Source organism: Plasmodium malariae (assembly GCF_900090045.1).
Source record: "Plasmodium malariae genome assembly, chromosome: 13".
Classification (NCBI taxonomy): domain Eukaryota; phylum Apicomplexa; class Aconoidasida; order Haemosporida; family Plasmodiidae; genus Plasmodium; species Plasmodium malariae.
The window spans coordinates 588,264-606,868 of NC_041787.1; the positions used below are offsets into that span (position 1 = coordinate 588,264).

The 18,605-nt window shown below is 23.7% G+C and overlaps 4 protein-coding genes across 4 annotated transcripts; 1 reads left to right on the forward strand and 3 right to left on the reverse strand.

Moving 5' to 3' along the window:
- Positions 1-1,696: 1,696 nt before the first annotated feature.
- Positions 1,697-4,736, reverse strand: PmUG01_13020500 (general transcription factor 3C polypeptide 5, putative; the record flags this gene model as incomplete). The annotated part of the gene is given in 2 exon segments (XM_029007175.1): positions 1,697-3,715; positions 3,729-4,736. 2 exon segments carry the CDS (start codon positions 4,734-4,736, stop codon positions 1,697-1,699), a joined length of 3,027 nt encoding a protein of 1,008 aa, XP_028863591.1.
- Positions 4,737-6,047: 1,311 nt separating this feature from the next.
- On the forward strand, positions 6,048-7,511 carry PmUG01_13020600 (conserved Plasmodium protein, unknown function; the record flags this gene model as incomplete). The annotated part of the gene is made up of 1 exon (XM_029007176.1): positions 6,048-7,511. The coding sequence occupies one exon, from the start codon at positions 6,048-6,050 to the stop codon at positions 7,509-7,511; it is 1,464 nt and encodes a 487-aa protein (XP_028863592.1).
- Positions 7,512-8,349: 838 nt separating this feature from the next.
- Positions 8,350-12,210, reverse strand: PmUG01_13020700 (conserved Plasmodium protein, unknown function; the record flags this gene model as incomplete). The annotated part of the gene is made up of 1 exon (XM_029007178.1): positions 8,350-12,210. One exon carries the CDS (start codon positions 12,208-12,210, stop codon positions 8,350-8,352), a length of 3,861 nt encoding a protein of 1,286 aa, XP_028863593.1.
- Positions 12,211-14,851: 2,641 nt separating this feature from the next.
- PmUG01_13020800 (conserved Plasmodium protein, unknown function) lies at positions 14,852-16,647 on the reverse strand (the record flags this gene model as incomplete). Its single annotated transcript, XM_029007179.1, has 3 exons — positions 14,852-14,946; positions 15,117-15,170; positions 15,336-16,647. The coding sequence occupies 3 exons, from the start codon at positions 16,645-16,647 to the stop codon at positions 14,852-14,854; spliced, it is 1,461 nt and encodes a 486-aa protein (XP_028863594.1).
- Positions 16,648-18,605: the final 1,958 nt, after the last annotated feature.

Here is an 18,605-nt window from a genome sequence, read left to right on the forward strand (position 1 = left end):
TATATAAAAGAAATTTTAAAGATGCTAATCCCTTATTAACAATATTGATTAAAAATGTGATTACATTTCTGTAAGTGTCTTCTTGATGTATGTATTTTATGCATATGTGCATGCAAAACGTTGTTTTATAAATATAAATTTTACATAGCTTTCAAAAATTTTTATATTTATCATAGCGCTAGTAAATTGGGAATATTATTATGCGTATGATTGTTTTTGTAACACACGAAAGTGGTTAGTAAATATATACTAGTTAGACTATACATTTTCCATTCAAGTACAAAATCACGCTTTTTAAAAATTTAATTTAAATGATATTATTTTATTTTGTGCCTCAATATAGGTGTTAATACACAAGAGTTTTAGGGAAATCCTCCTATATACATTTGAAAGTTAACATTATTTTTCTTTATTTTAGTAAATTTCTTACTAATTTAAGCTTTTATTGATTATATTATATTTCACAAATTTCTCATAAATTCACATGTTTGGAATTTTTGAGAATCCACATAAGAGTAATGCTACAGACTTACTACATATATATACATTTATTTTTTCTTTTTTTGTTAAAACTCTGTGGTCAATTTGTAAAATAGTATAGAATTAAAATTATTGGGAAAGAAGAAAACAAAAAAAGACACGCCAGATTTTTTTTAAATGATGTCTTATTAAGTAAAAATTCACCTTAACACTTTTTTTATAAAATATCTAATTACAGCTTTATTTCTGATTCGTTACGCAAGGTTACTGCTTTGTATTTACTGGTTTAATTTTTTTTTTTTTTTTCTATATAACAACTATAAAGTAAAAAAAAAAAAATGAACCAAGATAAAAATAAAAAAAAAAGAGCAAAGAAATATTTGAACAAGGTAGAAAAAAAGAAAAATCTGAACAGGACAGAATAAAAAAAAAAAAAATATAGATATTACGCTAAGTTATAGCTACTACATTATGCGCTCAATTATTTTATTTTAACTTTTAGAAAAAATTGGCAGCTTTGAAAAGTGACTTTTTTTTTTTATAAATTAATGTATAATAGTATTTTCAGGAGTTTCATAATTAAGTATACGAATAGACAGCAAGAAGTTTTTTTTTTTTTTTTTTTTTTTTTTTTTTTTTTTTATAGAATATAACTATTTTTTCTGTTAAAAATTCCCCACGTGTAAATCTAAAATATTAAGTTAACAAAAATTAATTAAAATATACGTATTTTCAATGTGTGTGTAATAAAAATAATAGGAAAAAAATTTGCAGATATAAGAAGAAGGCTAATGAAACAAATATATATATTAGAGAGGTTGCGATATACTAATTATGTAATATTTATACAAATTTATCATATGCTAAATATACCCATTACGCAGTATTTATTTTTTCTTCTTAACAAAATTAAGCAGTTGGATATATATCTGTAAATATATACATACATATATATAAACATACACGTAAATATACACTTACACATACATATATACGGACACAAATACACACCCCCACGCATATGTAACAAAATAAGCTGTTCAAATATATCAAGCTAAAGACTTTCACCGGAACGTACCAATGAAAAATAAGAATATTATATATAAATCAAAAAAGGAATTATAATGAAACTTAATTTTTCAGAACAAAGATTAAAAAATTAAACATGTTAATGTAAGGAAATTAAAAAAAAAAAAAAAAAAAAAAAAAAAATGTGTCACTTGGAATGGGCCCGCCTTAAGGCGATCGATCTAACAAATAATATATCTCGAATCTTAGTTATATCTTTACTATCAAGCCATCCATTATCCTTTGTACATATTTCCTGAGTTTTAACGTTTAACAAGTAATTTAAAACATTGTTATCAAATATATCTATGTACTGATATATTGTTGATAGCTTTAGTGGACTTACTGAAAAATGTATTTCCGACGAAAAGTTTTCTCTAAGATGAAAAGTATTTGATCTTTTTAAAAATTGTAATATATCATTAATTTCTTCATCCTTTTCAAGGAGACATACATCATTTAAAGAGTTATTATTTGAATATATATCTACCTTGTGTTTTACCGAATTTATATTACTTGTACTTGTGGAGATAGTATTCTTAAAGTCATTACAATTTTCTGTTTTATTGCTGTTATTATGAATTTCATAACGTTCTGATGAATATTCAGAATATGTGTTATAATGTCTCTTATAATTATCTTCATTGTGAATTTCTTTTTTTATTTGAAGATGTTTGTTTTTCTTTGTATTATCATCATTTTCATGTCTCATCATCAGGCTATCTTTATTATTATTATTAATGTTTTTAATTATGTTAGTAACAAACGCATTCAGATGATCTCTTTTTTTTATGATACTCCGGTTTACTTGATCCAAACTTTTTGTTTTTATATCTCTATAAAAATTATCTCTAAAATCTATTGTTTGATATATATAACTTGAAGAATCTTTACGGGGATCATAACCATATTTACAGTAAGTACGTCTCCACGGACCATCGGAAAAATAAAAGCAAATTTTTGAAAAACAGCTTTTTAGACAATATGTACTTATGTTCTCAAGATGTTCTACTAGGACTTCTTTTGACCATATAGGTCTAATATCAAAAAGTAATTTTACTCTATTATACAATTCGTCAGAAACATATTTTTTTAATGCAGAGTCATATGGAATGAGAGGGAGTATAGTATCGTCAAATTTTGCTATAGGATTACAGTGCACTGTTTTTCTGCTTACTATAATTTTATTACTATGTTTGCTTAAAAGATCCATGTTCATGTTAACACTTCTAGATTCGTTTTTTTCTTCACTCATATTGTAGTTATAATGGAATTTATTTTTTTGAAATATATTATTCTCCTCCTTCTCCCCCTCCCCTTCACTGTTGTAGTCTTCTTCATCGACTTCTTGCTTTTGCGTTTGCTTCTGCTTCTGCTTCTGCTGCTCATTATCAGTATCGTGACTTTCAGCTTCCTTGCCATGTTCATCATGCAAATATGAATCCATATAAATACATGAACTATCTTCAATTAAATTAATTTCGTTAATACCGTTCAACAGTTCAGTATAACTATTTGAATTAGTCTTTTTTGCCAGCTCAGTAGTAAGTGATTTGGTATTACTACTTGAAGGATCTTTTCGATTTTTAGTTATTATTAATTCTTTAATAAACTTTTCCATTTCCCCTTTTTTTACTTCAACTTTGGAGTCAATTGGAGAAGTAAATTTACTTATTAAATATTTATATTCCCTTAAGTATTTGCTTGTAATTGTCGATTTATAATTTTTATAATCATAAGGAGTTGTTACTTTGCTGTGAATGCAACAAAGTAATTCATAGCCTTCGCTTTCATCTGAAGAGAAATCAATATCTTTTTTATCATCATCAAACATATTAAAATTAGTTTTAGTCCCTACTATTTTTTTATATAACTCATTTTCTTCTACATCTGAAAAATAGTAATCTGTCTGATCCTCTGGCGATGATATATAACGACATAGAGTAGAATAATCAAAGGGATGTGCACTTACATTATATTTACTTTCACACAGCCCGATAGCACCGTTAACACTACAGTTACCATCACTGTTACAATTACTATCATATCCACGGTTATCATTTCTACTATCACTATCTCCATTGCTATTATTATTATTATTATTGCTATTATTATTATTATTATTATTATTATTATTATTATTATTATTTTTTATTTTTTTTTTTTTATTTTTTTTTTTTGTTATCAACAACATAAATGATAGCCTTATTTGGGGACGCCCAATTGTACGAAGATATTCCGCTTTGCATATCCTTATTATTGTTAAAAACGAACGCGTTCGTTTGCATATTACGATTCGTCATGTTCAAATGATGTGATGTACAATTCGCTATAATTCTTTCTTTTCCTTTATTAAATACATAACTACTACAGTCTGGAAAATTACTGATAAAATGCTTACCTTCTTTGTGGTGATTCTTATGGTCTAAATGCGATAAGCTTCCAGTTGTGTATTCTTCACCGTTGAGGTGAAAAGGGGAAAAATTTATATTTTCCGTAACATAAGCAATATAATTTTCTTTACAAGTGTTAATATTGTCATTATTCCTATAATTAATGTTATAATGATTTTGATTTGGATTTTGATTTGGATTTTTATTTTTATGTTTATATTTATGTTTATTTTCATTATCTTTTTCCTTTTCCTTTTCATTATCTTTTTCCTTTTCCTTTTCCTTTTCTTTTTTTTTCGCATTTTCGCGACCTTTCGTTAAATAATGTATATAATTACTATTATAGTTATGTCTATTATAAAATGTAGGTATATAATAAAAATCACTCATATTATCAAAATAGTACAAATATTTAACAAATCCAAGAAATTCAAATTTATAACGATTTTTTTTTGTTCTTTTAATTTTAATTAAAACGTTATTAACCTTTGTCCAATTTGCTAATATAAAAGATGAAAACACATCATTGTTATTAATACGCAAAACTAACGATTCATCATACTGATAACTGTTTTTGTGATAATAAAAAATATCTGTTATTTTATTTAACCCCCCTAAACTTTCCACCGCAGACAACCCACTACCTCCCTTCTTTATTTTACCAGGAACTTCAACACATATATATTCATTCTTTTTTATTTTTTTGAAGTCAATATTTTTGTTTCTATCTTTTTTCCTTTTTATTTTTAAAAACTCGTCACTATCATCTCTACTTCTGCACTTTTCAGCGTGCATGTCTGCGAACTGGTCCAATTAACTCGTGTACTTATATACCCACATATATATATATACATATATATATATACTTATGCATATATAAATACGTACATATAAATACATCCATAAGCATACGTAATATTTGCTGATTTAATATACGAACATTCTACACATCTATTAAGTATGATAAGTTCCTTCTGCCCATATTTAATATATGCTACTGTGAATGTCGAGTATTCCTATTTCTCCTCCTTGGTAGCACAAAACGATCGTTAACATATGGTATTATATAATATTTAATGGTACATATTAAGTACTATTTTCATGTTTCTTTATACAACTACATAATTACTACATATTGTTAATGATTTTTTATACTTCTGCAGAATTATAAATATTAGGGAATAGCAATTAATTGACGAGCTTTTTTCATTTTAAGAAAAATAAAAATATTACCGATTCAATGTATTAAGTTTGAAATATACAATGCCAAATGAAAAGCTACTCACAAATAACTCGAAAAAAAAAAATAGAAAAAAAAGTTATATATAACAATTTAGGAAAAAATTGACAAAAAAAAAAAAAAAAACAGAATTTTTCATTTTATTCTAAAAAAAATATAACATTCCTATTACGTATATTATGTAATAAAAAAAAAAATAAAAATATATATTCTCACATGTAGCATATATGTATATAACTGTATATAAAAAAAAGTTGTTTCATATATCATAGTTTAAGAGGTAAAGAGGAATAGAAGAGAATGAGAAATAATTATACTCATTATGAAAAATAGAAAAAAAAAAAAAAAATAATGAAATCAAATAATAGGAGGAACCTTTTTTCAGTTATTTGAATTTTTACAAAATTACGTAAAAAAGGAATAAACTGAAAAAAAAAAAAAAATTTTAGAATTTATAAAAGGATATTTCATATCAAAATGTAAATCAACATTTCTTTAAAAAACTTGATAATTAGCAAGATGCAAAAGAGATGTTAAAGAAAGAAATACTTTATAAAAAAAACAAATATTATGTATGCAGAAAAAATGATTACGTAATAAACTCTGGCTTGAAATATTATCCACTGTAAAGGTAGTTCCCAATGCAAGCAGTATTTTTTCTACACGAAGTTTACAATAAACTACAAAATAAATGTCGTAACAGGATGTTAAAAAAATAAGTAGAATAAAGAAACATTTCCCTTTTTGAATGAATCAATTTCATATTATATGTATTATGTATATGTATATTAATATCTATATCTATATGTACAAATATATGTTCATAAAAGTACGCCATGAAAGTGTGTTTTTCATATGAATAAAATATGCTGAGGCTTCAACAAATAAATAGAACAAATTACTACGCCTATCGAATGTTGTTATGTGAAGAGAAAAATAGAATAAATGTGTCTATAAATGAATATAAAGATCTGATACCAAATAATAATAGTAAAACGTGTAAAAACAAATATAAAAATTTTAATAATCTTCATAATATTATTCAAAGTGGCGTGTTAAAAAATTATAAAAATGTTTATTTTTATAAGAATTTGTTAAGAATTGCTGAGAACAGAAAAAATTATCTTAGTTTACATCAAATAAATATAATTTTAAAATCACTAATAAAAGCAAAGATTTACAGATATTCCTTATTTAATTCTTTTGAAATTCCTATTTTAAAATATGTAAGTTCCTTAAGTATAATAATCAATAGTATAAGTAACAAGGATACCAATGGTGGTAATATTACTAATAATAGTAACATCATCCATAGTAGTTATGAAAATAATTTTAATTATAAAAATAATATATATAGGAAATTACATTTGAATGAAGCAAAATACAAATTTATTAAAAGTGAGAATAATATACATTTTTTGCACATTATTATATCTGATCAGTTAACAATTCTAGTTCATATTTTTAGAAGTTATATGGACATCTTTAATTTCCATTTTTATTATTTATATGAAACATTATTCTTCTTTATAACGAAAAACTATCTATACTTAAATGAAAAGGAAATTGTACGAGATATCTGGACTATATATTTAACTAGAGTTTTGTGTAATGGTACTGCGGTAAATACAAAAAATGAACCTAAAAAAACCCTTAATATTATTCAGCAAATTACTGTGCCGACTAAGAATGTTGATACCGTTACAACTAATACCGCAATTACTACCACTGCTAGTTGCAGTACAAGCGCAGTAAAATATAAAGGTTTTCAACGGACAATGCTGTACAGACACAACTGCAAATGTAACATATATGTGAAAACAGTTTGTAATTACGCTCTTGTTGTTTTAAAAAACGTTAAAAAGAAAAATAATAAAAGAAAAAAAGAACCTTATTATTACAACACCATTTTTTGTAAAAAGAATATCCGTAGCATTTGCAAATATGTAATAATGTTAATTTTGAAAAATGAAAAATTGGCTATATATTTTGAGAGAAAAAAAAAAAAAAAAAAAAAAATGCTGACAAAAAATAAAAATGTATTTATATCTAATGGGTACATGTATAAAATAAAAAATTCAAATATATTGTGTAGTTATTTATCAATTAAATACCTAATTAAAGTTAATTTTGTGGATAATCATGTATTCTTAAAAGAACGCTTTTTCCCGAAAGAATTACTAAATAATAATATTTTTCTTCAAAACTTTTCTGATTCTATGTTGAAACTTAGTGTAAAATCTACGCTATTTAATAGGTACATTAAAAAAATTATGGCTTACCATGAATCTAGACAATTTAGTGATTGTTCCAAATTTAGAAAATTATAACATATAAATATACGGGAAAGTAAAGTTCGAGTGAACCGCAATAATATATGAACATTTTCCAGTGCCAAGTGCAAGATTTTTACTCATCAAATGAATGTGAAGTTTAATGATAAATTAAAATATAATAAAACACAAATAAAAGAACACTTTGGAAATAATGGCTTTTCCCCCGAAGTAAGAAATATTAAGAGAATATTTAATATGATTTTGAAAATATATATACATATATATATTATATATATATCGCATTGATTATTGACGCACCACAGAAATGAGTTAGTGCGTTTTGACTTTAAAGAATTAGTGTGATTTTTTGGGCTCTCCTAAAATAGCAGTCAGGATGTTTACAGAAAAGGAAGTACATATTACAAATATATGTACATATATATACAAGTATATATATATGCAAGTATATATATATACACAGTTTATGCGTATTTTCCTAATTTAAAGTTGTGAACATCTGACGATGGATTTTAATTTCCCTTTTTCTTTCATATTCTACTAATTGAAGAAATTTTATCAATTATGTTTAACTTGATAATTTGGATATACATAAAACAAATAAAATGTGTTATGTTTTGTATCACAAGAAAGAAAAATATGATGCATTTTGTTTATATAAAAATATGACGATTAAAATTAACACGAATAAAACAAAATAGTTTTTTACAAAACAATGCATAAAACGAATTATAACGGTTTTATATAATTCTAAAATTATTTTTTAAAAAAATAATAAAAATTTGCGTGTGTGCAAACTTGTATAAATATGCGTAAAAATTGGTGTAGCAACATGTAATTATTATTATATTTTTTTTTTTTTTTTTTTTTCTAGCTATTTTTCACTCAACTTTCTATTTAACATATCTTGTTCAATTAATTTCAAACATCTTTCAGCCGTTTTTCGGCGAACTCTTTGATTTGATGGTTCTCTATCTGTATATTTTATTTCCGTTTTAACTTGTGTGTTTTCATGTGCAGCATATTTTATTGAACTATAATTTTCATTTTCATTATAAATAATATCCCTATTTGTAGATGAAGAACTACCAAGCACTATATTGCTGTTGATATCCTTCGGAATATTTGCAGAAATGTTGTCTACATGACTTGTGAAATTATTGTTCATAAAATTAAAACTATTATTTATAAACATATCAGGTGAACTGTTTGTATAATTTAATTTGTTACCTACACAGATGGAATAATCATTTTTATATTCATTACAAAGGGAATTATTTATTTCCGTATTATGCGTTTTGTTTAAATAACAATGTTGTGTTTTATCCAGAAATTTGGATGTCTCTTCTTGTTGCATATTGCACAATGCTTCGATTTTTACTTGCTCATTATAACCATTTTCATTATTTTTAGCATCAAATATTGTATTTTTGGAAAAACTTCGTTCATACCGTAACTGCGAAAATTCGTATTCTTCATTATTTTTTTCCTTTTCATTTGTGCTGTCTGTAAATGGAATACTTTGTATTTTTTCATTATTATTTAGCATGTTTTTGTAAGTCGTAAAATCTGTTAAACCCACTTGATTCATATTCATCATATTTTTGCCTTGAAAATCCTGATTTACTATTGCATTACATTCATAATCGTTATTTGGGCAATTATTATTATTATGTATCTGATGCATGTGGAGATTTGAAAGTTTCATTAAATTTTCATTTACATTTTCATTAATATCTATTTTAAAAAACTCCTCATTGTTATGACTTATGTAATTAATAATATTACTGTCCATGCTACTGTTATTTATTATTGCATTAATATTACTATCATTGTACATATTGATGTCATTACTACTTACATTTCCATTGTTGTTAATTAGATGCAAACTTTGCCTTTTCAATAAATTTAATAAATGCGAATTTTGCCTTTGTTTAACATTTAACAAATGTACCAACCTTTCATATTGTATCATTTGAGATTTTATACGATAGCTCATATTATTATTTAATTTTATTTGATACAACATATCCTTTTCTAATTCTATTTTCTTATTTTCTATTTTTTGAATTTTTTCATTAATCCTATTATAAATATTATTATCATCTGAATCAACTTCTGCCTTAATAACTAGGCTCGATTTTTCATCATATTCATCATATAAGCCATCCTTCATCTGTATACATAAAATATGTAGATTTATATCTAATAGTACAAAATTATTAGGAAAACAATTCTCATTATTACATGGAATATCAGTAAATCCTCCCCAGGTGTAAATAGTATCATCTTTTGCAAAACATTTTAAGCATGCTTTTGCAGTAAAATCATTGATGTACTGAAACTTCTTGGTTTCAAAAGAGTATAAAGCAGAAGGCATTTTTTCTATATATTTATAAGTATACTCTTCTCCACCAATAATAAATATATAATTACGAATACAAACTATTGAATGATATGCTCTATTTTCATTTAAGTTATCAATATAAACTGGTAAAATATTCCAGTACCAATTATTTCCATTTTTATGTAACGAAAATAACCTACTACTATTTGTTTTATTCTTCACTTTTCCTCCATATAAAATTAAATTATTTTTTTTCTTTTTTTTATCATACCATATACTTGTTGAATGAAAATATCTTCCTAAGGGAGAAATAGATTTGTATTCAATTTCTTGCCAAGTAAAATAAAAAATTTTACTATTTTTTGTTTTATTTTGTTTTGTTTTTTTTTTATATTTTATTTTACAATTTTCTATATTTAATACCCAAAGATCATTTTTGCAATAAAAATTTTCTTCATCCCCTACCTTCTCATTACCACCAAATAAAACTAAATGTGGATATAAAAAATCCAAAGTATGACCATATCTGCTATTAGGTTTACTTCCTACTGTTGTTATTTTCATCCATTTTCTTTTTACTTTTATTGAATTGGAGGTACAATTATTATTCGTATCGTCAAATGCTTCACTACAAGATGATGTTGTTTTTCTTAAAAGTAAACTTTCAACTGGGACTCGAGAATTTACAAGAACATTATTACTGTTGTAATTATCATATTCGTTGTTACTTTTATTAAGATATAAGTTTGTTCGATATAAATGAGATTCATACGGTACAAAAGAATTAGAGGAAGTAGAAGACAATGAAGAAGAGGCAGATGAACTAGACACATTTGAAGCAGAACATAAATAGGACGATGATGATACACGTCTTTTCTTTTTATTAATTAAATTATTTAATAGATTGTTTTTGCTTTTGTCTTCCTCCTCTTCTTTCTTATCTTCTTGTTGTTTCTCCTTTTTTTCGTACCCATTACCACCATTGGTTCCATTAATACAACTACTATTCTCATAGGCATGCTCCTTTTCTAGTACAAACATATCAACATTTCCCTTTTCGTTCAAGAGAAATGATGTAGTAGTACTATTATTATCGTTATCAAAGGATTGACTAATATTGTTACTTCTATTCAGAATTGACGCCTTAAGATTTTCATCAGTTACAACAGTATCTCTGCATACACTTTCTCCTTTTATTACTTCTTTTTTCTTAGACCTTTTAATATCCATCTTAATAACCTTTTTATAAAAATTGGATATTTTATTTTTTTCCTTTAAATTACTATAATTATATTCCTCATCATATTCGCTGTTATAACATTTTTTATTTGATCCATTAATTGATTTTTTTTCTTCGTACATGTAACTGCTACAAGTTATATTATCATCCTTTGTTGTGTGCTCTTTCTCTTCATTCTCCTCTTCATATTTATTATTATTCTTATTATTATCACTGCTTTCATATGTATCATATGCTTGCTGTTCCACTGATTCAAATGTATTATGATTAGCACATGTACTACTATTATCATAAAAAGAAAGATTATTTAAATTTAAAGCATATAATGTATCATCTGCTAATATATTATTTTTAACTTTTCCTCCATGAATAAATAAAAAAACTCCATTTAGTCCTAAATTGACAATACACGAGGCGTGAAATGCTCTAGGGTCTGGTATATTCGATGTCTTAATATTTTGCCAACATTCAAAATTACTATTTTCCTGTTCGCATATATGTATATCATTAAAAGTTTTATGTAAATAATTTTCTATACTCATAGAACTACAATTCATATAATTTGTACTTCTTTTTTCACTATTATAAAATCCACATCCTCCTCCATTCATTAAATATTCATTCGAATAATTTTTTATAAATTCATCATCTAATATTCCACCACCAAATATTATTATTTTATACTTTCCATAAATATATTTATTATTATACTCCTTATTGCCCAACTTGTTATATTTCATAAAGTTATGGGTATCAGCACAACATTCGGTAATAATATTCTCATTTGTTCTAGTTTCATTCCAGTTGCCCGTATTTTCATAATTTGGTTGTTGCTGTTCTTGTTCTTCTTGTTCTTCTTGTTCTTCTTGTTCTTGTTCTTGTTCTTCGTCTTCTTCTTGTTGCTCTTGCTCTTCTTCATTTGTATCATCAAATTTTCCTTCGTTTCTTCTATTATGTTCATAATGTTTCAATGTTTCCAACTTTTTTTCAAATATATAATCCTCTTCTTTATCTTTTATAGAACTATCACTTACATTTGTTAAACTCAACTCATAATAAATATGTAGAGAATGTCCAACCCGTCCTGCGGGCGCATTTATTCCTATATGTTTACTCCTGTTATCATTACCAAATAGCGTTAATGACATACTTAAAAGGCAGGTGAACTTATGCAAGCAGAAAACATATGAGATGTTTTCATATCTGTACTTAAGTATGAATGTACATATTTATGTATTAATGTATACATGTATCTACGTATATATATATATGTATATATATATATACAAATACATACAATATACCACATATATATGTATATAATACATTTATATGTATATATGAAAAATTTTCTTATTTTATTTAAATTTTTTTTTAAGTTGCATGCTGTTCAATCAAAAATTAAAATTTTTTAAGCTTGAATTCACTGAAATAAAAAAAAATATATATAAAAATAATAAAAAAATAAATAATTAATAATGGATAATAAAACAAAAATAATTAATATTGGATAATAAAAAATAAATAATTAATATTGGATAATAAAAAATAGATAATAAAATATAGATAATAAAAAATAAATAAAAATGGATAATAAAAAATAAATAAAAATAGATAATAAAAAATAATTAAAAATGGATAATAAAAAATAATTAAAAATGGATAACTAAAAAATAAATAGATAATTAAAAATGGATATTAAAAAAAAAAATAGATAATTAAAAATGGATAATAAAAAAAAAAATAATTTCATTAGAGGATGTAATTTATATATTTAATTAGAAAACTAAAACCAATGTACGTATATATATATATATATATATATGCTATGGTGTCAATTTTGTTGCATAAAATTAGTATTTTAAAAAAAAAATCAGCAAAATATTTAAATTTTCTTATATATAAAATATACATGAGACCTACATATTATAAGTAATATTTTTTTCAAAGTATCATATTGACATACTAAAAAAAAAAAATTCTTCGAAGAATTTCAAACATACTTTTTTTTAAAATATATATTTTATTCATAAATATTTTTTTTCAGTTAGTACGTATGAAGTACATATTACAAAAAAAAAAAACAAAACAAAAATATATAAACATAATACTTATATGCATATGTATTGTGCTGAAGTATTCTTTTAAAAAACATACTATTCAAATAAAACAATATAAAAGGAAGAAATAATTTCAGTAATGAAATTATTGTGAAAATTAATTGATATTTTTTGTTAATTTAAATGGTTTTTATATAATATTTTAATATAAGGAAGTTTTAATTATTATATATACGTATGTATATGTAATATAACATAACATTTAAGGTATTTTTAGAAATAAATAAATTTTTTCAACAGAATAAAAAAAAAAAATGTTTAGTTTAAATTTATGTCCCGGAAAGAAAAAAAAAAACATAATAAAAATATTTAACTAAAAAAAGAAACAATTTTAAACTAATTTTTGCTGTTTAATTTAATGATAACAAGAATTTTTATAATTTTTAAGTAGAAATAAATTTCGAAATAAGAAAAAAATAAATTGTACTATTTTTGTAAATTAAGGGAATAATGTAAATAGTGTTTTTTTAATAATGTTCCATTTTTAATTTTTATTTCCAGTGTCTTCAAACGTTTACAATGTTATACATTTGTTACTTTTTATCATTTCACAAGCTCCAAATAAACTAAGTAAATATACATAAGAATATATGACACGAATAAATGAAAATAATTAAAAATAAAATCGAAGGATGCTTAAATTGGAGTTTAGACATGTTTAGCAAAATTGTGTATAGTAAATGAAAATTTATTTATGTATATTTGTTTGTAAATATATATATGATAAAAACATATATATGAAAAAGGTGAAAAACCTTAAAAAAAATATTTTTAAATATTAAATTTCCTTTATTTTGAAAAAAGTTGGTAGTTAGGTGTACTACTACGTTATCTCCCATGAACATCCTTGTAAATGTTTTTTTTTTTTTTTTTTTTTCGTATGCAACATTTTCTTTGTAAAAGATAAATACCACTTCTACATTATTAATGTACCTATTGGTTATATATATATATATACATTAAAAGGAAAAAAAGCTCTTTGAAGAGAGGACACTTCAGCGTAAATAATGCGTGAACCATTTTGAAATATCCTGGTACTAAATAATACGAGAATTATTTTATAATTATAATTCTGTTGCTTGCTTGTACATTTATTTTATTAAATGAGCATAATGGAATTTTTAATTAAATTATAAAAAATACATATATTAAATAAAAAAAGGTACACTAAAAAAAAAAAAATATATATATATATAAATAAAATTTAAAACTTGTTATATTGATGGATTAAGGCTTTTTAATTCTACTTAAATATTGGTTACGTCAGCCCCTTCGTTATATCTTTAAAAAAAAAATTTAATCATAACTTAATATTATGCATATAATGTTTAGTAGACAAAAAAATAACACATGTTATAATACAAATATTATTGATTACTCATGAGCGCACACACATACACAAACATATATATATATATATATATATATATATATATATTCACATACCCACATATAATATTCTCAAAAATTAAAAATATAAATTGCCATAAAAACAAAGAAAAAAAGCTATATTTTTTTACTAAGTATGTATTAAGTTTGTTACGTAATTTATAAATCCAAATTTTTATGGACAAAAAAAAATGATTTTATTTAAAAGAAAAAAAGGAAAGAAATATATAAGTTGTTTGTGTGATGTGTCAATCTATCAGTATAATAAAATTTAATTATTTCAGTAAGCTTTAATTACATTTACGAAATATTTTCTATGTTGCAAATTTCTTATGTCCCAAACATGAAGTTCGTCTTCATATGGTGGATATTCACCTACATACAACAAAGAAAAAATGTTTTTTTACTTGTATATATTTGTATTAAAATATTCTGACCCTGCAAGGTATATATGCAATTAAATATGAATTGTAGCATATTCTACATATGCGTAAAATAAATAAATAAATAAATTAATTAATTAAACAGGATGGATATAAAATTACCAAACAGAACTAATCCTTTGCTGTCGTATGCTTGGGCCGAATTTAGTAACCATCCTAATAAAAAAAAAAAAATGAGAACTTGAAACATAAAGTATAAAGCACAAAATGTGAAACACAAAACACAAAACATGACACATGAAAAACATAAAATCACAAATGATACTAAAAAGGGTGAGAAGCATGTGTGTGCATATGAACCCGCTCAATTTTTCCGTTTACCAGTGTAAAATTCTCTTATTTTTAAGGTGTAATAAACGGACATAGTCGATGGAGAAATGAAAATAAAATTAAGAAAGCCATTTTTTTCATGTTGCACTATATAATACAAATTTGAATGCTCATTGAAAGCTATATATATTGGAGGGAATAAACCAAATTCTGGTTTGTTTTTCATATATTCCACATATATAATTATACCCGTATTTTCTGGTTTTAATTTTATTATGGTTAAATAGTAATTTATTTGAAATTTGAAGCGTTTTCCGTTATTTTCATTCTTAATAAATTTATTAATTGGATAACTTTCCATAAATTTCAGATAATCCTCCTTTTCGTTTTTTCCTTTATTAATTTTTGTCTTATAATTTTCTTGAATTTCTCTATTCTTTCTATTTTCACTACTGTGCTCATTTTCGTTTTCTTGGTCATTTTCGATTTTTTCATTTTTATCATTAGTATATATGTTCTGTTGAATAAATAGCAACCTACCATTAACTGCATCAATAGCTGCAATTTGATTTAATAAATGTCCACAAAAATGAGTAACTATTTCCACTTCTTTGGTCCGGGTGTTTTCATTAAAAGGTATTTCATTATTTAGTAAATGCACCTGAACAAATTCATATATTTTATGTACCTTTGAGCTAGCTATAACTACGTAGCAATAATTTTTAATTTGAAAAACAGTAGGGGATTTTACAATATTATTCAAATGACATGAATAGGATAAATTATTAAAATTATAACATTTATCTTTTTTTAATTGTACAAAAACAAAAAAACAAAAGAAACTATCTTTTTCATTACAACTTGGAATTAGCATATTTTTAAACAAGGACTTGTCTACTAATATGGTATTAATTGTTGCACATGAGTCATCTGAGTAATATTCATTTCTACATACACTGTTTTTAATTTTATTACCCTCCGACGCATAAATGTAAAAATGATTATTTACTTCATTTATACCTACCGATAAATTCTCGAAATTGTGTAAAATGTTATCATAACCTTCTACATGTATCGTGTATTCATTAATATATGTTATACTAGGAACAATTTTTCTATTTGGTGATATATATATAGCTGAATCATATTTTAAATAACTAATTTCTCTTAAATAGCTAAATGCAAAATTCCTATAATTTTCATTTTGCCTTAAATTCATTTTACTTCTATTACTAAGTTCATCTTCTTCTTCTTTTTGTTTTCGTAAGATTAGGATAAGGAACAATAAAAACAAAAGTGTTACGAAATATTTGAAACAAGATCTTCGTTCATTGTCAATTCTTTCACCACTTGGAGTTATCATAATAGATCATTTAAAAAAGAACATACACGTAAATTTATAAAAATGGACGATACAAAAGGGAGAAAAAAAAAAAAAAAAAAAGGTACCATAAGATCTACTTAGATTAATTCATTTTACCTTAAGTTTATGCAAGCGCAAAATGGGTAAATAATAATATGCATGAAGTTAAAAAAAATTATTAAAATGGAACAAACATATGTACATGTATGCACATATATAATATATATAGAGAGAGATTTACATATATACATTTGATTGAAAGAATGCTCCTTACAAAAGCATGAACAAGAGCATTTTTAAGCATTGTGATCATGTGATTACAAATAAACAAGTAATAGCAAGAGTAATTTCGTCTTTTCTGTTTTTTTTTTTTTTTTAAATAAATATATAACGCTTTATGAGCAGTTATTCTCTTGTTACTTTAACTGAGTCAATTCTTATTCATTTTATTTTACTACAATTTTTCAACTATATTTTCATCTTTTATATATTTTATTATATAATAAATAAAATCATAAATAACTGTGATAAAGGCGTAAATTGAAATTGTATATTTATTTTATTTTTGTAGACTGTTTAAGTGTACTACTTGTAAAAGTTTATACCTCGTAATTTAATTATCAATGAACAGAAGAAAAAAAAAAAAACAGTAAGTACATTTTACATATTTTTTGCGATATTCATGTTACGTAATATCATATACCTTTGTTTTATATGCATATATATATATATACATATATATATATATTCACTACGTATAATATATTATTGTTACATAATATGTATTTTTTTTTTTTAACTCACCTTTATTTGGAACATCAACGAAAATTGTCTCATGTTATCACATTTCTATTCTTTAGATTAATTTTTACACTCAGTAATATATTAAAAAAAAAAAAAAAAAAAAGTTATACATTACCGAAAAAAGAAAAATACATTGTCGCAACATTTTTTTCATAAATGTATATTATAATTAAGAAAAGGTACTTAATTATGAGGGGAAAAAAAAAAAAAAGAATAAAAAAAGAATAAAAGAACAAAAGAATAAAAAAAGAATAAATTAAGAATAAAATATGAATAAAAATAACAAACTACCTTACATTCTGTTGAACGCACATAAATGGAAAAGTCCAAAAATAAAAAATATGAAAAATCAATATGCAAAAATGAAATGTTGACGTATTCTAAGAATGATTGTTAATTTGATTTTTTTTTTTTTTTTTTTTTTCCCCTTCATTGTTAACAAAATTGTTCCTAATATAAGATTAAGACATTTAGAAGATAAATATATCCTAAATAAAAAAAATACTGTACACACTTATTATTTACGATTTTGTTTTTTCCCCCTCAATTTATATTCGAGTAAGAAAAGGAAAATTTTGGTGGTTTCCTGTGGGAACAGTATATTCGGTTATTATAGCATCATAATACAATGAGTAAAAGTTTCAAGAAAAAAAAGCTGAACCTTTTTTTCAAAGGATGTTTATACATATATATGTAGCAGTATATATGTACGTATATATATATATATATATGTATAGCTATATAGTAATTGAGAATTCACAAAAATGAACAATGGAGTGCATGCTCTAAATACTGATTACCCATTTATTATTAAAACGAACAAAAACAAATTTCAGATTACAGTTCTTCTTAATTTATGTGAATAAAAGGATATAATTATAACATTTTAAAAACAAAAATTGGGGTAAATTATGTTTTTTTTTCTTTTTCTATTCCCTTTTCATATGAGAAAAATGTAAATATTTTTTAAAATTTGTCAGAGAGAAGATTAAGCCATCATATAATTTTCATATATATACGTATATGTGTGTATTTAATTTTTTTCAAAAAAAAAAACTAAATAATTGGCCAAAATAATCAGTAATATTACATCATCATCATTCAAAAATTAAAAAATATTTAAAAAAAGGGAAATGACCCTATATACAGGGTTT